Below are 22530 nucleotides of genomic sequence, written 5' to 3'. Positions count from 1 at the left end.
CCAACAAATCAACTTCCGGGTATGTATGATTGACAGGGAAAGCCGCAAATCACTTCGCCGCATTTTACTGCGTTTCCTCGATGACAAGGACAACATTATGGCGCTGTCCGTGGAGTACAGGAATACGTCTGATGTGCGGTGATACATTTATATTTGGAGTATACGGTTTGTGGTATTCTCTAAAAATACCTGGATTGCGATTTCAGGCGGTTAAAGAGCTGAACGAATCATCGTTAAATCCCGAACGGCGCCATGTCTGGGTCAAATGTCTGGACCCGCAGCAGAGAGAGACTCCGACTTTTCCCTGAAGTTTTTGCACAGTGTGCTGCAGAGGTGAGCCAAACCCAAGTATTCTGGTGAAGAGATGCGTTCAAAATATGAGCCTGGCGCAGAGAATCATCCCTTCCCTTCCTGTCTCTTGTTTTACTCAGTTTCTAGTGTCACCCACGTGGTTTCTAGTGAGATAACTTGCACTGCATGTACTGTATAAATCCATTGTGCCGCGTATTGCTTGTGCTTTGCTAAATATGCATCGGCTAAGTAATGTATGAATAAATTCCCTCGACATTTTGCACCGCATGGGGTTGCGTCTCCGTTCTCTTTGTGTAAAATCATCCCGTCTGATGCAGGCAGCAGTTTATGGAAAGTGTGTGGCAGCAACCACCACAGGCAGGCAAGAGCTGCAGAAAGACCTGTGTGCCAAGGAATTCCAAGCACTGAAGACCTGCTTTGCAAATGCGGTTCGTGGTCTAGCCTGGAATTCCCCTGCTGATTTCTTTTTTTTTTTTTTTTGCTTAAATGCTAGATGGTGACAGTTTGTTATTTTCTTACAGGCCAAGAAGAAACCGAAATGAATGGAAACTATCCTGTGCGCAAAGGCTAAAATCAGTCTTGTGACCACTATAATCATCATGTTCAATGCCACAAGAGAAGACTCAGAGGAGTTCAAAGATGTTGGGACAACTCTCTCTACAGTGTTGTATTTTTTTATGTTTGTGAATTGACTAAAGAAAAAGGACAAGACTGTAGAAACCAAGCTCAGATGTGTGTTCTCCGGCTGCGCTCTCCTCTCAGAACCCCTTCAAGTTAGAGATGTTAATAAAATGTTGGTTTTATTTATGTTCCTGAAATACACATGGGCTCCCCTGTTTTGTAGTAGAGCTTTTATTATCTGCAAAATGTACAGAAAAACAATGTCAATAGAAAAATAGCCTTGTACAAAGCAAATGTGATTGACATTTCAACTGACAAACAAATGAGAATGTACTTCCTCGTAACAATACAGTATGTACGCCTCCTCCGAATGACTTTTCTTACATTGAGGACTTGTCTATTTGTTGGCCAATTAACCAAAACATTTTTAACCATGATTTAAAAAAGAAAGCAAAATCACAATTGCAGCATATGGATTAAAAAGGCACTGATAAAACAAAGAAATGAAATTTCTAGCAGCGACAATGAGCTCTGTCATTGTGCAAACTGTAAGGCTGCATACCTCGCAGCTCCAGCATGAAGTCAATGTCGGTGAATTTCACTTGAAGGTATTGAGAAAATTCCAGGGAGACCAAAAAAAAAAAAAGAGCTAGAGCCCACTGAAAAGGACATGGTCACACAAACACAAAAAGTATTGTATTTACACCCCAACACAGTAGGAGAGCAAAAACGGACTGCCTAAGATGGTAAGGGGAAAAATGACTGGGATTTAAAAGACACACATTCAAAATGTATCAGTCTGCCCTGCAAATGCACGCCACGGGAGGGGCCTCTTTCAGGGCAGTCATTTGGACAGGAAATTGGATGTAAACCTAGGTGTTCGCGACGTATTTGTTGTGTTCGTGAGCGATACCGGTGTTCTACTATTTCAAGACAAAACGGCTGCTGTGAAGAATAAGGTCTTTGGTATTTGCATAGATTTTACACATAAACAATCGACACTGATTCTCACCCACGAGACAAAATAAGTTAATATTTACAAACTTTGCTTTGATGAGAACTTTGGGTTTTTCCAAAGGGTTACAAACGATCCGAGGAAGCTGCCGTGGATCGTTTAAATGCGAAAAAAAAAGTTAACGGTGTAGAGATCGAAATATTCCGTGTCCGTAGCACTTCTGAAGGCAGGATAGATGTAAGGCAACAGTGTTGTGGTCCACGGTATCAGGAGGTTCCGCTGTCCAGCCATTGGCTGAGAATCTGCGAGTGATGAGCGTTATTTCACCTCCTTATCCTCTGAGGTCTGCTTTATCTGCCTGGAGTGCACCATGGCCCCTGCCAGGAGCTGCTCCTCCAGAGCCGCGTGCAGGTTGGGCCCCCCCAGCTCCAGCAGGGGCTCCAGCCCGTGCACCCCCCTGGACACCCCGGGCTTCTCCTGAGGCGCTCCATCTTCTATGGGTCCCAGTGCCCTGCGCCTCCTCCTCAGATCCAACTCTCCCTGGTCCCTCACCTTCTCGTGGGAGCCCTGGGGGTAGGCCTCAGCTTTGATGGCCCCGTCTTCCACCCCCTCTCCGGGGCCCGCCTGAGCAGCAACTTTCTCTTTGAGGTCTCTTCCTCCTTTCTTCAAAGCTTCGCTGTCTTCTCTCGGAGCCCCATGTGCAGCAGCGTTTTCAGCGTTTTTTGCTTCTATGGCTTTCTCCAGCTGGGCCAGCCTCTCCCGCGCCTCCTCCGCCTCCTCCTTTTCTTTCCTCCTTCTCTCAAGTATTTCACCGTCTGCGTTTTGTATCTCCTGCTGATGTCTCTGCTCGCCCGCCTTCTCCTGCGCATGTTTCTCTTTGGCCGCTCTCTCTATCTCCAGTTCTTTAGCCGCCCTTGCCTGATTTTCTTTATCCTGCCTCTCCTTCTCTAACTTCTGTTCTCTGGCCAGCTTCTCCTGCCTCTCCCTCTCCAGCTGCTCTCTCTCTAACCTCGCCTGCTTATCTTTCTCCATCCGCTCTCTCTCCGCTCCCATGTTCTCCAGCTCTCGTTCTTTTGCCAGCCGGTCTTTCATCTCCTTCTCATGTTGGTCTTTTTCCAATCTTGCCAGAGCCTCTTTCATCAGCCTCTCTTCCTCCAGATGTTTGTGCTTCTCCTTTTCGATGATGCTTTTCTCATCCCGAAGCTGCGCGGTCTCCTCCCTTTGAGGCGCATGCGGCCGGTCATCCGGTGTTTTCCTCCCCAGAGGGACTCCCCTCGCGCCGAGATCGCTGTGCTGTTGGGGGTCTTCTGCCGGCACGACCGGGTCGACGGGGTTATTTTCTTTGTACGCCGCCGCGACGGCTAACTTGGCCGCCTTATCATCGGCGGGGGGCGGATTCTCGGCCACGGCGTGAACCTCTGCCGCAGCAACTTGCGGCGCTCCGACTGCCGCCGCCGCCGCCGCCGCCTCTTTGGGCTGCTTCATGTCGGGGGCCTTTGGTGCTCCACCGTCCATCGCCTCCAAATGTTCCAGGAGGTTTTTCTCTGCCTCGCCGTCCTGACCCGCTCCTATAAGTCACAAACACCGCGTCAGACTCGGTCCGGCCGCCGACCGGGCGGGGGTTCCCCTCCCGCTGTGCGGACGCATACGCACCGGCAGGCTGTTTTTGGTGGATCTCCTTGTGCTGCTCTTCAATGACCGCCAGAAGCTTTTCCTGTTGGTCAAGGAGTCTCTTCTGCTGTTCCTGCTGCTCCTTGATCACCTGCAGTAGCACGGCGTGGTCCAGCTGACCCTCTACACAGTGAGAGAAGGGTCGCCGGGTTAAAACGAGACGCCGCTGAGGGCCGGGAATTCTGCGGCAGTTAAAGATCTGTGAAAGCCAGGTTAGGATCATCTAGAGCCAGTATCATGTGAGCGGGGAAGGGAAAATATACATTCCATAGGTCGGGGTGTACTTTGGTCTAAATTATTTGAAACTTGCGTCTCTAAAATAATAGCATTAGACATAAACTAAGAAAGATCGACAAAAACTGGACACATACGTCACGTGTTAGCAAAGATAGGGAGCGGACAGTGAAATATTTAGCTATTACAGACAACTATAAAATATGGAGATAGAATGAGCTAACACTATGACAGATGGATGGTCAACTTTTAGAATTACAGAGTGTCAAGCAGCAGACGGATTACAAAGAGGAGATAAGGCAAGAGAGACTTCATACCTGCGACCAGCTTTTTTATCACTGTGATAGGAGTCCAGCAGAGAAAGAAAGAACAAAGGGGTAAAAGATGGTGGAGGAGAGAGGGCGAAAGTAAACAACAGAAACAGAAAGTCAACACAAGCCAAAAAAAAAAGAAGTGTTTCAAGGACAGGAAATCAGAGGAAGAAATAGCCTCTTTTACATTGTTTGCAACTTCAAAAAATGATGGGTGCAGTAATGTGTCGTAGAAATCAGATTGCATAGATTAAAAAAAATAAATAAAACAAGTGAAGTGAGATGATTGAAGAGGCAGGAGTGTAAACTGCATGCAGCAGGTCACAGCCAAAGTCCTTGAAAGTGTGAAACAACGGAGCCGACAGCCAATAAAAAACCTCAACGACGCTCATCAATCTGCGATGAAGTCATTATGTGTTCAAGTTATTGTTGTACCTTCCTCACAGCCTGCTGCGAGGGCTTTGCACCTCAGTCCTCTAAGACGTGGTTTAAAGGCCTGCTGAAACGGATGGCCAAGTGCTATGTGTTCCATTAGCTGTGCAAAAGCTGGGGCGCCGTTTTGACGGGTGTTTACGGCAGCCGGTGGAGAGACCGAAAATTGAACCCGGACAATGCGGGGTGGCTTCTCGACCCGGTTGTTCCGCCCGTCCCGGGTGACTTGTTCTCCGCGCTCGCAACTTTACAGAGCCGCCCTAAGAATTTCCACGCATGGGATGAGAAACAGTTCTACTCGACAACCGCACGCTTATTTTGCTTCTTTCCCAAAATAAAACGGTTTCTCCGTGCCATCTATTGGAACAAAAAAACACCCTCTTGTGATTTCAACCAGCAATACAGTGCAATACGGTAATTTGAATAAGCTAGATTTGACCCGATTTTCCTGAACTGCCCTTGAAATTATTCATCAACTCACCGTCCATCTTCTCGTCCGCTCCGGCTCTGCTGTCGGCGGCAGGGGCCTCGTCCGGGGCGGCGTGGCGCTCTACAGCGGGAACGGGAACTGCAATATCACCGCGTATCAAAAATGAAGTCACATGGTGCGTCCTCTTGTTTTTCTTTTTGTTTTGTTTTTTCATGTACCATATTGTTACACAAGAACACCGACAAACGCTCACCCTTCCCGGCTGCATTATCCACTTTATCCTCATCCACCGCAGCCTGGTTGGCCACCGCATTGGCTTGATCTTTAAGGTGTTCAGGTTTCTCCACGTCTTTTGGCGGGGGGGCTTCCTGCTTCTTGGCTGCTTCTCCACCGGGCTTCTCCGGCAACTCGTTGGACACTACCTCACCTCCGCCCAGATCCAGGTCTTCTTTCTTCACGAGCGCCTCCACGGGTTTCTCTCGCTCCTCGTCCTCCTCTTTTTTGCCGCCCGCTCCCGCGGCCTGCCTCGGACCCTGGTCGTCATCTCTTTTAGGTTGGGTTTCGATTTCGGCGGCAGGAGGGGCCAACTTTTGCTCCTCCTCCAGCTCTTCGTTGTTCTTTCTCGTGTCCACCATGACCTTGTCGTGAGGAATAGGTGGCTCGTGTCGATGGGCCCCCCCCTCTGGCAGGGCTATACCTGGGCAAACACAACCGGACTAATTCATCCGCTGTCCAGATGCAGATCAAACCCTGGTGTTTTCGGGGTAATCCTTACCGGCGTCGGGCCGGTCTAATTGCACCTCTTCATCCTTCTTTCTCTCCGGTGGAGCCACCGGCCCTTTGATCTGGAGAGGTTCACCCAGCTCTCTCTTCTCAGGTGGGATCGCCTCCGCGTCCGGGAGGTCGGGCTTTTCGATGTCCGACGGCTTCTTATTCTGAAGGTTGTCTGTATGTGGACACGCGAGAGGAGTCTTTGTGCAATGCAATACAAACTATCCTTTGATAGCACTATTGCATGTAGAGACAACAATGACCGAGAATGCAACCGCACAAAAATGAAGTTATGACCCTTTTGCTCACTTACAATGACAGCATTTCTTGCAGGAGTTCCACTCTGCTTTTAATAGCATGACCAATAGGTCACAATAAATCATAAATGTGCCATATATTTATTAATCATAATATTTAATACAGTGTGAGTCAAAGTATTCCTCAGTTCTTGGCATGTTCTATTTACTTCTGCACACATTTCTGTTTATGCTGCGTATTAATTGTTAATAAACGCGTTGATACGGAGGACTTTTGTGACGGGGGCTGTTGATTTAGTGTGCAGTGGATCCAGTAGGGGGCAGCAGACACCGACACGATCAGCGCGGTCTGACAGGTGGGGGTGTGGAGATGAACTCAGATTGACAGAAACTAAGTGGACGAGGGCGCGATGTCGGCGCACGGTTTGCACTTTCAGCAAAGACGGGATTTATTGAAGGGCGAGGAGAGAAAGCCAGGGGTGAGGAGGAGGAGGAGGAGGAAGAGCCATCTGGGCCTCTTGCCTGCTTTCACCCTGAAACATCCACCTGAAGTTCTGTGTGTCCTCCGCATCTCTACGCGTTCCATCTGCAACCTCCCAAAAAAAAAAAAAACCCCGTTGTACCCGCTTCCCTTTCAACAGGGATTTTCCAGCTGTCACAGGACATAGGAGAGGAGGGGTAGACGATACCTTTTTTTTTCCAGGGACGGCACGGCGGGGGGAAATGAACAGAGGTGCAGAGAAATTGCTGGAGTTTGAAGGGCGTCATTCTTGCTCCATCAATGTCAAGCACTCGGCGCTGTTCTCAGATATTATCAAAAGGTTATCTCCTCACCCCGCTTGTGTGCCTCTCAGTCGCTCTGTCTGTCTCCATCCTTTCTTCCGACGGAGATGAAAGAAAGCCCCCCCTTTTCCGCACTGTAGCCTTGCCGCCTTTTGTTTCGTGGCCCCTCTCTATCGGCTCACATTGTCTTTACTTTGCTCTCTCCCGTGTGCTGCAGTCCGCAGCTTTGAAAATAAAACAAGGGGTAAACATCCCCATGGCCACCGGTGCCTTTTGTGAGAAATAATGACACGCAGCGCCGCTATACAATCTCAGACGCCGCAGACGAGCGTCGCTCCGGCTCATTGAGGTAAATGTTGCCACGGCTCATTAGCAAACCACTTTCATCCACAGTCCCTCGAGTTTGTAAGTCATTGCCAGCCATTAGTGCGTGTTGCGATCTTTACCGTGCAGCTCGGGGAGGTCTGGCAGTTGGGGGATGTTCTTGTCGTTCTTGTCGGGCGCCTGAGGGGGAGGAGGGCGGATCTTCGTGCTCGGGCCGCTGGCCGAAATGGACAGGGTGGTGAAGGTGCTGATCAGGAGGATGCCGAGGCCTACGAAAAGCACCAGCTGTATAGGAGACACCCAGCGGGTCAGGGCGAACGCGCACGGAAGCAAATATTTACAAATTCTACCCATTTCACCTGAGCTATGATGCCGTTCTTCTGGATCTTCTTGAAAATAAGCGCGGGGCAGATGAAGCAGATGAGGCTGCCCATGGTGGCGCCGGTCAGACCCAGAATAGTTTCCACTGAGCAGAGACAAAGAGGAGACAAAAGATTAACAGGTGGTATTTGGTAGATCGGTCATTCCAAATCACTGGCAGGGATTCTGCTTTTGCCAAGTCTTGGGATTCAAACTGTGCCTTAATATATGGCGGGATAAAGTGTTGTGCAAATTTTAGGCATGAATACGATAAATCACCCGATGAATGTAATAAACTAAATGGCCGGGGGTGTAAATCACAGGTTTCATCACGTAATGACGTCCTTTCGACTATTTGGACAATGGGACGGTATCAGCCACCATCATAAAGTCTGCCGTGATATAATTATGATTTGATTAAATTCAGGAGCTGCAATTAATGAGATGATAGATGCATGCTTAATACTATCATTTATGTGAATATTAACTCACAAAATGTCATCATATCTCGGAAATAAAGGACAAGACAATTAAATTGTTCTCTTTGCTGTTTCAAAATAGTGACACGGACAATGTGACATGATATATATATATATATATATATATATATATATTCATTATAATTTTGAAATGGATGATTGTGACTTGAAAAAAAAAAAATACAAAAAAAAAAAACATCGGCAATACGTGAAATAACCGTCGCCGTACATTTTGGCGAGGATAAAGGGCTGGCGTCGTGCCTCGGGCACCGGTCTGTATCTCTCTCGCAAATGGCTCGAGGCAATTCCCCAAATTCTCGCTCCTTATCGCTAGCTCCATTCATACTCGCTGCTGCCATTCATAATCAGCGCCCGCCCGGTTCCGTGCTCCAGGCTGCCGTCCATGGCACGGCGCTCCTGGCAGCGGCGAGCACGGGGCCCCGCCCCTGCCTCTGCGGACCGGGCTAGCCGGGCGTCGGGCCTGGAAGCCCATCGTTTATCCAGAGGACGGACACCATATTGTCCCCCGCAGATTTAGTGTCTATTCTCCCCAGGGTCCTTACCTCCCTTCTCCGCAGTCTATTAGTCTGATTAGACACACAAAGAGCCGGCCAAACATGCTGTTTGTGTGCGTCGGTGTGTCCGGCCAATCAAAAGTTTAACAAACAGCTCCCATATAAAAGGATGAATAAAACATAAACCAACGCTAACCTTTACATCTCCGCCACTTTGGTACTGTTGGTACGAGGATACTCAAAGAACCTGACAGTGTGTGTGTGTGTGTGTTGTGTGTGTGTGTGTGTGTGTGAGAATGAAAGTCTGAGAGAATAATAGCCCTATCTTCCTGTCTGCCCGTCTAAAAGGAGATAAAAGTTAGGGCCCTGATTTAGGGACTGTGTTAGAGTGTGACAGTCACTGACTCGTAAAGTCACATTCACACGTGTCGTAAAGCTCCCGAGCTACTCCGCCCACATAAAGGAACACATGCACATTAAAGGCCTCTGGTCGCCGAGCCGCACACATGCACATTCAGCTCCCGTCCATTCAATCCATGCTCGATTGTTCGCCAGCATACACAGGACGTACCGTTGGGGATGAGAATGCCTCCCAGCATGGTGCCGAACACAATGCAAAGGGTGATCATCTTGAAGCGCAGGGGAGGCATGTATCCCCCGGCAGCAAACGTCCCATCCTTCTGCTGCGGAGACGCGAGACAAAAGAGGGGACAAAAGGAAAGGCAAAATTGGAAAAAATGAAAACGCGATTGTGACTTGATTTGGGCTTCTGGGCAGACGCGCGGCGCAAATGATTGCTTCTGCTGCAGTCATTCGCCGTACCGATCGCGATACATCCAATATCGGCCCGTCACTTTTTCCACTGACTCCAAAAAAAGCAGAGCGTAGCCTGAAGATTCTTCTAAAGTACGTAAAAACAAATCAGATGTGGGTCAACACTGATCACATCAAACGATCAATAATACGGCATTTTAGAGCGAATGTTAGCTGATTTTATCATTACTTCTTTTAGATTGACAGAGGTTATTTAGAAGTTCACCAGAGGTATTTTCCAACGATTTGGTAAACAATCCAGAGAATGCGCTGAGCGAAGAAGCAATCTATTTAGTGAAACCAAAAATATATTCTTTTGCAGGGCAGGGATTCAGTCAAAGAGGAGATTTGTGGATGGAGTGAAAGGGGGCATGACGTTAGTAGGTCTAAGAGTAGAGGATGTAGAGACTAGAGGAGAAAGAGGAATATGGGTGGCTTCGAAAACGAAAATTTCAGTCAAGAGGTAAAGACGGCGACATATAAAAATCAATTTCACGGTTAAACTGAACGCACGCTCACCTGCTGCTCAAAAAGCATGGTGTTGATGGCCTGGCGACACGGCAAAATCATCATGGGGAATCCGACTGCCACCGACATCATGAATCCCACTCGGATCATCTCCGTCACCAGGTTGGACGGGAAGTTCATCAGCACGTTGCCGGCGATGTTCTCCGTGAAGCTGACGTAGCCAAAGAACCCCACCTGGAAGCGTTGAAGAGAGTACAAGACGGTCATGTTGTCTCTGATGGAGCCGCAGGTTTTCATAGGCAATGACATAATCAATACACACTGGACACTGATTTCTCAAATTAAAAAAAAAAGAAAAAGGAAATTGACTTATTCTGGAAGCACGATGATCATGAGAAAGCCATCAGTTGAGTGTATGTTGGAAATGGAGGAGAGGAGCAAAAGGCCAGAAGATAACAAATCTCAAGGTCTGATAATGGCAGCTGGTGTGAATGGTGGGGGCTAGTGTGTGTGTGTGTGTGTCTCCTCCCACTCACGGTGATGTAGAAGATGGTGACAACGTTGAGGGCCGAGGTGAAGATGGTGCTCATGCGTTTGACGGACGGCTCGTCCAGGCTGTCGTAGGTCGGCAGCACCTGCCTGCGGGGGGAGAAAAGCATCCTGGCGCACTTTGCATGCTGTGCAACGCGCCGCCACACCGGGTCCGCCGCTGTGCATTCACGTGGCGCCCGGATTAGCAGACTGTCAGACTATTCCGGTGCAAAAGTGGCACCCAAATCTGCAATTAAGGTCAGGGATCAGTAATGGAGGTAATTTGGCGTGTTTTTTTTTTTTTGCAGACTCACAGCGTCGAGGAAACACTTAAAAATTTGATGCTGGTAACTGGTCCGTATAATTTTTCTGATGCTCAGCCACGTGGGAGCCAATTTGAGCTGCTCAATAATCAAACGATGCATCCCTTTCCCCGCGCCCTTGTCAGCATCCTACTCACAACATGTCTTTTTTTTTATTGTCACTTAAGGCTTCGACACTCGTCGAGTGACGAGAACGGGCTGCTATGGGACAAAAGGATTCTGAACATTTCAAAATAGTTTTAAATCGTTCCAATCCGGTCCCCTTTTTGCTATTTATTAAGATTTCCTGGTAAGTACGTAGGTCATTTTGCAGCCCGTTTTTCCCCCGATATTTTCTTCAGGCATATTTTGTGTGGGTTATTTCCCTCTCACGGATTTTTGAAATATGAATAACTGCCAATTTAAAGCATCGAATGGTAGTGAAAACATTGAGGAAAACATGTGATTAGCTTATTAAAAAAACATAATGAATGACAAAAACAGGAAGGGGGTTTTATAACAAGTTTCTATGAACAGAAAAAAAACAAAAAACCTTTATCCTGTATTATTCTGGGATGATATTTAATATATATCCATACACTCAGATTAATTTCTACATCTGCTCAGATCAGGCCAAATGATCTGTCTGCTACTGCCTTAACTGTGATTTATTTTGCTTTTATCGATAAATTGACCATTTGAGGTCACATTAGGGGACGGACCTCGGGGCCAGAGTAACTCGGGAAATAAATCTTGACACGTCTGCTGGAACATCCGGCGTGGGCAAGAACGCAACAGCCTTTTTTGTCCCACAATCTGGTTTTACATACACTAATAATGACAATATCAGCAATGATAGTCATAAGAGAAATTAAACATTTACCTTTTTTTTTTTCACTGTGTGTGTGTGTGTGTGTGTGTGTGTGTGTGTGCGTCTGTTTGTCTGTCCCACCATAAACCCGAGCGTCTTTTGTCTGGCTGTCATTTTCTCTTCAGTGCTGAACGCGGCTGTACGGTACGGAGCGGACCATCAGCACATTAACCGCAGAATTTACAGGCGTATATTTAACAGTGGCTGGCAGGTTTTAGAGCATTATAAACTTTCTTGGCAGACTCTTTGTGCCCGCCTCCTCTTTCTCTTTCTGTCTCTCTCTCTCTCTCTCTCTCTCTCTCTCGCTCTCTCTCTCGCTCTCTCTCTCTTTCTTATGTATGTGAAAGGAAGACAGGAGAAATGAGAGAGAGCAAGAAACCATAACTTTCACGGCCTCTTGTTCTGTCTCTGCCTGTCTCCCTTTCACACACCCCGGTTTTATGAGCGAGTGCGGTCCCATGGTGCTGTTCCTTGATGCTTGTTTAATCCGCAAACCAGTAAATCTCAGCGCCAAGGTTAAATCAAATGGCTTATTGTAAGTGGGGGACTAAAGCGTCTAATGGTCACTCGATAGTCCTGACTCGGGGGCAAATATGTTTTTATTTGCTTTAACGCTGCCCTTAGACCGAGGAAATACGATAGGGGTGGGGGGGGGACTACCGGGGGAATGTGAGCAAATGTGCGCGTACGTGCGTTCGGAGGGCGACAGGGTACGCGTAGATAATATCATTAACTTTGAGTTTGAACCACGCGGACATTAATATCACAGAGGGACATTTCTGCAGCACATGTTTGTCTTATGTCCCGCTTTTATGAGCTAACTGCCCCTCGCTAGCCAAACATCCAGCCAGAAAAACAACGGGGCCAGCTCCCATCCCGCTATAATGGCGACGTTAAGTAATGTTTTAACTGAAAGTAAACACATTTCTGAATGTAATAAAAATCCAATGCGCTGAGAGCTGTTTAATCAGCCTGTGAATACATCAGTGTGTGTCTGCAACATGGCGGCGGTCCAACGTGTTGATTAGTGGTTTGGCTTAAGTTGCCTGCCACCTAACGGAGCACTTGCTTCGCTCGGCCTGACCACAGGCCAAAAAATCATCCTGCCAAATATCACTCAGCACCGCGAGTGGGAACTGACGCACAAAACGCACATGCACAAATACACACAAGCACACTTTCCCTCTTCTTTAAGTGTGTGCACACATCAATTGCTGAATAACACGCTCGCCGTGGCATAATATTATGCTACCTTTGTGACGTTACATTAATTAACATTTCATTTGAGTCGGAGGCCTTAAGTCACTCACTGCTGTCACTTACCTTACTTTTTTTTTTTTTTTTTTCTTTAAACACACACAAACCAACCCATGCAGCTCCGCCACCCATCATCACGCCATCACCACCACCACCACCACCACCACCACCCAAACATCTGCCCCCGGTGATCCCGCCGTATCTCATTCTACATCTTCCGCCGTTGCTGCATTCAAATCACAGATGAGAATTTCTAAGCCCCAATCCCATTAGACCTTTTACGCGCTAACCTTCAGCCACTCGACTCGCCACCAACCCAGAGCAAGCACTAAAGCATAGAGAGGACCAAAGAGGCAGTGCCCTGGTATGCAGATGAGTGAAAGCGGAGAAATGAATGAATAATGTATCTCAGAGAAAGTCTGATTAAGCCGAGAGAATTGAAATGTAGAGATGTTATCTCTGCAGCCACTACGGGGGAAGTTAATGGAATGAAAAGATTAGTGTGGAAAACCTTTTGGTATTTTTTTTAAAATACGCATTTTGGGCAACATCGAGGGGACGGGAGCCAATTTTTTTAATTAAAAAAGAAAAGTTGATCGGAAACTACAGAAAAGGGGGAAACGTTTTGAATCTTTTATGTAACAAACTGCGGGGACGCGGCGCGGCTACGTTTCGTTCCACGACTGATTTTTCAGACATCGGGTTTGGAATTTTTCCCAGCACGTAATCTCAAATTATCTTTTGTTTCAGAAGCTGCAGCAGCAGCAGCAGCTTGGGCCAAAAGCAGTGCATGTCTGAGGAAAAACAAAGGGAAGGAGCAGAGCGGGCAGACCCTACGGTGGTGCAGGAAGGATGAGCCACTGTGAGAAGCACATGAGGAAAAAACAAGCGGCCTCTTTCTACGCGTCTGCAGAATCCCATTCTTTTTGACAGACTCATCCCGCCAAAGATTTCGTGTGCGGTTGCATGACACCGGGACCTCCGGTGTGGATTTCAGGCAAGATGCATGGACTTGCAATTTCATTCAACAGGACATGCAACAGTAGATTTAATTGTATACAGGATTTAAAAAAAAAAAAAGCAGATTCAACGTTTACACCATCCTGACACCACATGAGGTATGTCATCAAACAGTCTAATGTTTCTGAATCCACCAGCTTCTGAGTCGGGATTTCTATGCTGTATTATTGGAGATTAAGTTTAATCACACGGTCCTGTGCGTGAGGAGTACTTACGACTGACAGGCGAAGGCCATCCCACAGATGGGGAGACAGCGAAACACACCCTCCCAGCGCACCACATTGACCTGCCCTAGCCACCAACCGCTGAGCAGCCCATGTTTGAATGAGGACAGCACCATCTAAGGGGAAGGAGGGGGGGTTACAGCCCGAACCAAAATCATCGAGGGTGGGGGAGGAGGATGAAGATGTGAAGAGGCGGGGTGGGGTTGGGGGTCGGATCCATGCTGATGTCTCACGGACGGATAGTAAAAGTAATGGGAGGAAAGAAAAGCAGAGAAAATGAAGAAAGAAACACAGAAACCCACTGCTGAGTAAAAAACCTGTCCCGCTCAACGGATCAAGCGACATGGATTAGAAGATTTAAAAATGTAAATACATAAGAGACGATCGTGACAGGTTAATCTAGACACTGGTGAAATGAACCTCACAGGTTTTCCGTCAGCACGTGTGTTTCCGACATCTTGCTCCTTCAGTTACCTGATAGAAAAGGTACAGTCAAACCACAGCAAAGCTCTCCAGGCTCTTCTTCCTGGGTGTGGGTGGTGGCGAGAGGGGAACCGAGGACGCTTCCGTCGTGTCCCCCCCACCCCCCTCTATTTCGTTACGATTACCACTTAAAATCCCACGTGCGCACACACTTGCACACACTTGCACACACACCGCTGACCTGGCTCGGCCCAAACTGGAATTAAGGATGAAAATACAGGCAAAGGGTGGTTGGAAGGTTCAGGTGGGTGGGGAGGTGGAGGGAAAAGAGCTGCAGGGGACCGTCAAATTTCCAGCTCTAAAATGAGCATTCTCGACACACCCCCCCCCCCCCCACACACACACACACACCAACACACACACACACACACACACACACACTCCACTGTTTGTACGGTGGTGGTACACTTGGGGCGGTTTTAGTGTTTTACTTACGGGTGACAGCAGAAGGTTGTGGCGATAATAGGCAGGCACTGAACGACGCCCTTCACTCGCCACAGGTGGACCCGCTCCACCCAGGAGCCTGAGATTATGCCGTAGCGCAGAGACGACAACACTATCTACAGCACCAGCAGTGGAAGCAGCGGGACAGCGGGAGGGAGTAGGGGTGGAAAAAGGAGTAGAAGGGGATAGGAAGCGGTGTGTTGAAATGAAGGGTGGGGGGACAGAACACGGGGAAAGAGAAGGAGCGGAATGAGCGGAAGGGAAGGGAAAGCGAGGGGAGGGAATAGGTGGGATAGATTTGATAGTTAGAGGGTTAGGGGGTCAGGACTGGACCAGGCCGGGCGGGACCTGGGTCAAGAGCCAGATACATGGGCGCAAAAACTGAAACAAGTTATCACCATGCCATCGCCACTAAACTTCCCGACCCGCTGAGGAGTTTGGAGCCTGTGGAAGGAGGGGTACAGGTCAGGGGCGCAGGGGAAGCACACACTCTCAGGAGAGAACCGAATCCCATGAGGGAAAATACTTTTGTGCCGCTGCAGCGGTGATTCCAAATATCAGTATAATGAAGTGAATGTCATTTGGCAAAGTTCTTATCATCTGTTCATGCTTTGAGAGGGCCATGGCTATATGAGGTCATTTAGGAATACTGAAGGCAGCGGTATGCTGCTTATAAGTCGCTATAGGCCCAGACCGGCCTTTTCTAGTTTGCAGTGGAGCACCGAAGTTTTAGCCTCGCTGGGATTCAGTGTGGATTTGCTGTATGATCGAGGAGCAAGAAAAGATTTTGTTGAGTGAGGAAGACGTCGGGGGAGTTCCGGTCGATGGGATGAAAACCAAATGACAGAAAATGACATTTCCCAAAAGGACATTGTGAAATTAAAGTGAGGTCATTCCACCAATGGTGACCGAGAGCCTAGTTAGATGTAAAAAAAAAAAAAAAAAAAAAAAATCTCACCAAGCATCTTGGTCTGATACAATTGCAGCAGCTCTGAGTTTGTGGTGAGATACAGTCTTGGTGTGCAAATGTTTTTGAGACCAAGTATTTACTCTGAATTTACTCTGATTTCTGCTGTCGAGAAAAGACAACGAACTGGGAATCGATATAAAGTCAACGGTCAGGACACTTTGTCGCTGGCGATGCGCCTGACGCAGTTAGAGCCGTCCTCTCATGGATCAGCCAAGATGCACATTTATGCATTTGGACAAAATCGTGTTCGGATGCATAAATGAGACTCGAATATGGAAAATAAAAAACAAGCAAAACAATCCATGAACTATTTTAAGCATTTCATTTTACAAATTAAAGTGCTTTGAATTTAGTTATTTATTTTTTCAATTTAAAGTGCTTTCCAAATTTAAGTCCAATTTGATTTTTTTTTTTTTTTTTTTTTTTTGCCCTTTATTGCAATAAAATATCAAGTTCATAATCTGCACTGCTGTCCTGCACTCAGGGTGGCGGGAGCCTCCCCTGCTGTCATTGGACAGGGACTGGGTTCACCCTGGACAGGTCACTAAATGAATAATAAAATAACTCATCAATGTGACTGGGCTGCATAAAGTGAACATCACCATGGCGGTGTAAGACCTGTGGGCATTTATTTATTAATATGCATCGATTATTTAAATACACTTTACGCGCCCCTGTTGTACGCGCGCTGCAATCTTTATCACTTCACCAGAGCGATTAACTGCAAATATCTAATGTAAAGCGGGCGTGTATGTGGCATCACAGGGTTTCGGAGGGATGCAAAGTGGATTGATCGTCTGAACTACAGGATCATGGATACACACCGATTCATCAGTTTTGACACAGCCCGCCTTCATTTTAATCCTTCAACACACCAGCCCTCATTCATCAATCCAACAGACAGGTCAGTGACGACGCAGAGCTGACTTCTTGTGACGCGGCCCAATTGGAATTTAAGAAGCATTCAATCTCAAAAATGCAGAAATTGGATGTGATAAATGAAGCAGGTATAAACAACCTTTTTTCAAATGACATACCTAAATATTCTCATTTCAGTAAAAACAAAAGAGAACCGTGATCCCAGACAGTAGAGGGAATTGTCTGAGCTGCTAATGGAAATGCTGAAAGCACAGGTTAGAACTGACCACTTTGTTTTCTTCAATAAAATTCATATCTCTGCAATGCCTGGAATTTTAGAAATTGATGAATGTTTGGTTGCGCATCGACCTGACTTCATACCAAGTCCTCCGACACACGTATGTTTTGTTAATGAGGGCCGGCATGCTTTTTATTTTCTGCGTGTTCAAAGCTTCATTTTACATGCCTGGAGCGAGATGCTCTCTCACCGAGTGGCAGGAGAGCGTAACAGTTGCGCCCCCTGTGGTTAGTGCGGCAAATTCAGATTCACTTGGATGGAAACGGTGTACTGTGACGCCAGTGAGGGCTCCACGTACACGCCCGCTCTATTTCTGCGTAAAGTTCCCCGCTCGGAGACAGGCTGTCCATGCGGCTGCTGGCTCACCGTGAACATGAAGAGGGTGTAGAAGATGAGAGCCATGGCAGAGAAGGACTGGATGGAGGACATCATGTTTCTCTGGAGACTCAGAGGGAGCACGATGAAAAGTGACACGGCGATCAGCAGCACCACGCGGAAACTGCCCGTTACCTTTACAGAACGTGAGATTACAACATATTCACGTGCCCTCATACATCGCAATAAATGCCATCTTATAGAATTTAAAGACTGAAATAGAAATCGTCGTCTCAAACCTGTAATCCCAACATTTGAGCGAAGAAACTGGAACCCAAATCAGCAATAACCACATAGAAAGCAATGCAGGTCCCCAGCATCAGACCGATCATGCTGCAAGCACAGAGAGGAGACGCGGACTTAGGTAATATTGAATTATTTGTAGCCTCTATATATTGGGTTGAAGGCAGATAGGCTTTATATCTTTATATGCTCCAAAATGTGTTATTTTGACTAAAACAGTTGTCCTCAATAACCCCAACCCATTTCAGCCTCATAACGTAAGTAATTATTTACAGAAAACCAGACACAATATCCACATAATGGTTGTTATGAATTAATGATTAATGCTTCACCTTGTCTCCACCAGTGTTTTCCCTGGTTTCCCGTAGGTATGAAAAGCTGCAGAGAGGAGAGCGGGGTTTGTGTGAACAACACGTGGGCAAACAGATGGCCGTGTTCTATAAATAGTCTCTCTGTTGTGATAACACTCAAAACCAAAACAAAGTGCTTAGGTAGCATTCAACATCTTGGTGTTGTGAATCACCTGTTTATTATCATGGGCTTTGGTGTAATTCTTTTTGGATGACAGTCTCGGTATCTCTCGTCAACATCCTTTGACTCAACATTTATGATGACTGATGTTTCTTTTGCTTTACCACAATGTTTTACAGTCTGAGTGTACATAGGTAAATGTGGCTGCTGCCAAATGTAGCTAAACACCCATGGAGGCAGAGGTTTTCCCAGAACAACCTACAGGACTCCAGGTAGCAGAACTGCACGGTAACCCCTTCAAGCAATTAACAATCCAGCAACTTTAAGTAATTAATCTTTCACCAAAAGGTCAGAGATCATGACTTCATCTCACCCAATCCGGCGTAGGTCCTCCGTTTAGTGCTACTGGCTGTATGAACCAGAAACATGCATGACTTGTGGGTCATCCACGAACAGAAGAACAGCAGGATAGTTCCCAGCACGATTCCGCACTGTGAGCAGAGCACATTGTAAATACGGCTGAAACATACAGACATCACCTTTCTCTGAAATCTAGACACAAGAGGTCAGTATAAAAAATAACAGTCAGGTCTGAGGCTTGGGATGAATATTCACAAAATGATGTGAGGTATTACATATGCCTTACCATTCTTTTAACTCTACCTCCACGAGTGTGTGTGTGTGTGTGTGTGTGTGTTGGGGGAGGGGGGGGGGGTTAGTCTTAACAAAATTTGAAGCGATTTATCTATTTTGGGGATTTGGTACTGCACTGATTATTCAACTGATGATTTGAATTGGAAACGCTTTCAAGTGAACAATTTTACAGGACAAACCTAGATTTTCCAGAACATTTTGCTGTTGTTTTTTTTACCCCCGTTTTCCGAAGATTTTACCTTGACTGGAAGCTCAGTCAGTGCTGCGGTCAATACACAACATAAAGAGTTGCGTTGGAAAAGCCGTGCCCAGTGGGTGTTTTCAAACATCCTGAGATGAAAAAAAAATAATCCCCTGGCACATCACCAAACAAAAATGTGATAAAATTACACTCTGTGGCTTAATACAGTTGCCTCCAGTGGACTGGAAGACTATTTAATTGCTCTACCTGTCACTGCATTGCAGGAACAGTCACTTCGCGACAGATTATTTGCAGTCACTGAATAATAATTTGTTGGAACTGTGTTGGAACTATGTGAAACTGGATCATTTCCAACAGGCAAACCTGTGGTTGAAAATCACTGTGTGATGGGATAATTAGACAACACCTTTGCATTACTAAGGCATTGAGAGGAACTTTTATAGCTACATCTACATGGATTTTACATATTTGTGGGATACGCAGTTTTAAGCAAACATGGATTGGGAATTGCTACTTGAAAAGGAAGAGACTCCTGTCGCAGCCCACTGACCAGATGTGGTGAAGTCATTTTCAACCACTGCAGATACGAGGCCACACTGTCAATCGTGACATTGCTCAATTGGTAGTGTCTGGATCCTGGGTTGCTCCCAATGGTCTGACTTAGCGCCTTGAATGGCAGCTCTGCCACCATCAGTGTGTGAAAGGGTAAAAGCTATCCACTCTTTCTTGCCATTTTTACAGTGACGTAATGCAATCAACGACCAATACATGAGCTCTAACAAAAACGGAAACAGGAAACCTGGTAGACAAAACCAGAGCAGTATTGGCAGCAGAAATGGTATTTGTTGGTGGTATGGATGAACGGGAACAGAGAAGGATGTCCTGATTAGTATCGCAGCCCAGAAGGAGGAGCTGCCCACAGCTCCACACGTCAACAACGTATCATGTCCAAGTGGAGCAGGAAAAGCAACTGAAATCGCAGAAGGCTCTGTAAATCTTCTTCTTTATCCTTTCAGCTTTTCCCTTCAGGGGTCGCCGCAGCGAATCAACCTTTTCTATCTCTCCCTATTCTCTGCATCCGCCTTTCTCACACCAACTATTTTTTTTCATTCTGTTGTCCATTCTTATCCTTGTTGTTCACTCTGCTGTCTATTCATTTGTGGTTGTCTTTTACCATCTTTTAATTGTCTCTCTATTTATACCCATATTTATTGATACTGAACCTTTTCCATCTAACCCTATTCTCTGTATTCTCCTCTCTCACGCCAACTACCGTCATATTCTCTCTCACAACGTCCATAAATCTTCTCCTTGTCTGCCTCGAGACCTCCTGCCTGCCAGCTCCAAATGCAACCATCTTATCAGTATATTCACTATCCCTCCTCTGTACATAACCGAACCATCTCTTTCTGGCTTCTCTGACCTTCTCTCCAAAATGTCTAACATGTGCTGCTCCTCTGATAGACTCACTCCTGATCCTATCCATCCATGTCACTCCAAAAAAGAACCTCAGCATCTTCATCTCTGCGACCTCTAGCTCTGCCTCCTGTCTTTTCACCAATAAAGTTAACTTATCTTCAAATCCTCTCTCACTACGTCCACAAATCATCTCTTTTGCAGAAAGCTCTGCAATCACATGGTGAAAACATTGCACAATAGGGAAAAAATTGCAGAAGAGTGTAATTGTTGAAAATGGTAGCCCTATAAGATTCACAGTCTTTGTCAAATCTCAATCTGAGACTGGGCTACGACTAACAACTTTAAAAACTCGTCTTCAGACGTGAGATGATAGGATTTGGAAAAGACCTTTGGAAAACTTTCCAAACATGGTTAGCACAAATGGCCAGAATCACAGCACAGCATTGACGCGCGCGCTAATGGGCTGCAACGACGTCACTTCCTGTTGTGATTGTGCACGCGCGCGTTAATTAATAAATGGCACCTGAGCGAAGCGACGCACCTGTTTGAAGCAGAAGGGCATGGTCAGCACACTGACGCCCACGATGCTGTTCACCACGTTCATGATGAGACCCCAGTTTGAAACCGTCATGTCGGCGAGCCGACGTCTTCCTCTCCCACCCCGCGGCGGACGGGAGACGGCGTCACGGGAACCGCGGCGGACCGGAGGTAACGTTGAGACGTAGCCGGCGAGGCGAGTTCGGGTTCCGGGGTGTGTTTCAGGCAGTCATTCGCCGATCAATGACGTGGCGCTCTGAGGATAAACACAACCTGCGAGTTAAAAACATTTCCCTTTTTTTTTTTTTGTTTTTAAGATAGGCTATTAACACTATGGGAAGCAGTTAAAAAAAGACCGACTGGTTAAAGTTTAAAGCTCACAAACTCACGCTAGCGTTTGTGTTCTCATTAACGGACTTCTTCGGCCGCCGCCTCGCCGTCCTTCTCAAGTTATCATCGGTTTCCGCAGTTAAATGTTCCGTCTTTCGCCGGGGGGAAGGGGGGCTTTTCTTTTCGCGTGTTATTTAAACAAGTGAGCGGGAAGCGTGTTCACAGAAACAAATCCAACCTGGCTGTTTTTTTTCTTCTCCTAGTTCATGAACGCGTATCCAGGAAGTAAGCAGTGTAGTCGAAGAGCGAGGGAAGACAACACAGGATACGCATTTCGGCGGCGGTTTGGCACTCGGGCGCCCCCTAGTGGCCACTAGCGGTAAAACATCCAAAAGTTACACCTACTTTGAGTGACAGGAGGTTGTGCTCGTTCCCAAATTCCCTCGAACATCAACTGTTAAAATTTATTTTTGTGAAGTGACGTGATATGTTCCATACTTTTTAAGTTTGGGAAAACGCTTCCTTGCTCTCCGATGTTTGCAAATTCCACCACAGCTATATCTTAGACTTTGTTGTCGTTCTGTACACAGCGGGTGTGTGCAGAAGGAAATTTAGTTTGCATAGGCATCATTTTTACAAGTTCGGAATATAAATCAAAGTAAAGAGCAGGAAGGTAAGGTGCATTTGGTAGATATGTAGTATGTATTTACAACAGTGAACGGCAGCAGTGGGTGGTATTTATCAGAGAAGGGGGGTGTCACAGTAGTGAAATATGCATTTTCAGGTAAATAAATGTACAGACATCTGATTGTACAACTATGCATTTTCCGGTAAATAAATGTACAGACATCTGATTGTACGACTGCGCAAACGATACAGTTGAAAGTAGTGCAGTTTTATGGCTGTACAGCTCACATCTATCAGCTCTAAACTATGAGGTTTCATTTTAACCCACTATTTTTAAAATCGGTCTGTTTATTTTTCCTTCCCATGCCTCGGAAATCATTCTATGATCCATAAAATACATTTCACATCCCCTTTGAGTTAACCAGGACCCCTTCATTGGAAAATGCTGGTCTTTGCAGCTGATGTGCAAATAAAGGATGTAAAACTAAATTAAGTGACAATGTCAGTCTTACAAAAAAAACATTTTTAGTCTATGTAGTTGATGCTCCTACTCCTAATTGAACTCAAGTAGGATTTTAAATTAAGGTATTTCACAGAGACTTTTGACCTTTTCCCCAAAAATAGCCCAAGTAGCATACGCCCCCGTCCCCCCACAAAGGCTTTGTAACCATAACAATA

At 46.5% G+C, this 22530-nt stretch overlaps 2 protein-coding genes across 4 annotated transcripts; one reads left to right on the top strand and one right to left on the bottom strand.

Moving 5' to 3' along the window:
• Positions 1-82: 82 nt before the first annotated feature.
• Positions 83-1180, top strand: ndufaf8 (NADH:ubiquinone oxidoreductase complex assembly factor 8). The gene is made up of 3 exons (XM_086140541.1): positions 83-333; positions 630-740; positions 834-1180. The coding sequence occupies exons 1-3, from the start codon at positions 253-255 to the stop codon at positions 852-854; spliced, it is 213 nt and encodes a 70-aa protein (XP_085996667.1). The 5' UTR covers positions 83-252; the 3' UTR covers positions 855-1180.
• On the bottom strand, positions 1147-21502 carry slc38a10 (solute carrier family 38 member 10). 3 transcript variants are annotated; one of them, XM_086140539.1, is made up of 18 exons: positions 21285-21502; positions 20900-21151; positions 18457-18574; positions 17945-17990; positions 17609-17702; positions 17361-17504; positions 14860-14984; positions 10273-10375; positions 9788-9970; positions 9027-9138; positions 7461-7567; positions 7224-7386; positions 5742-5912; positions 5220-5663; positions 5018-5104; positions 4111-4131; positions 3542-3682; positions 1147-3456 (listed from the first exon to the last, which is right to left on the bottom strand). In XM_086140539.1, exons 2-18 carry the CDS (start codon positions 20987-20989, stop codon positions 2207-2209), a joined length of 3399 nt encoding a protein of 1132 aa, XP_085996665.1. In that variant the 5' UTR covers positions 20990-21151; positions 21285-21502; the 3' UTR covers positions 1147-2206. The 3 variants fall into 3 exon arrangements, with proteins under 3 accessions (XP_085996665.1, XP_085996664.1, XP_085996666.1); XM_086140538.1 differs by lacking the exon at positions 14860-14984 and adding an exon at positions 13933-14057; XM_086140540.1 differs by lacking the exons at positions 4111-4131; positions 14860-14984 and adding an exon at positions 13933-14057.
• Positions 21503-22530: the final 1028 nt, after the last annotated feature.

The sequence above is a fragment of the Fistularia commersonii genome, chromosome 33 (genome assembly GCF_037954325.1).
Source record: "Fistularia commersonii isolate RoL2024-O1a breed Wild chromosome 33, RoL_Fcom_v1.0, whole genome shotgun sequence".
NCBI classification, from domain to species: Eukaryota; Metazoa; Chordata; class Actinopteri; order Syngnathiformes; family Fistulariidae; genus Fistularia; species Fistularia commersonii.
This window is presented reverse-complemented; position numbering and strand designations above follow the sequence as displayed.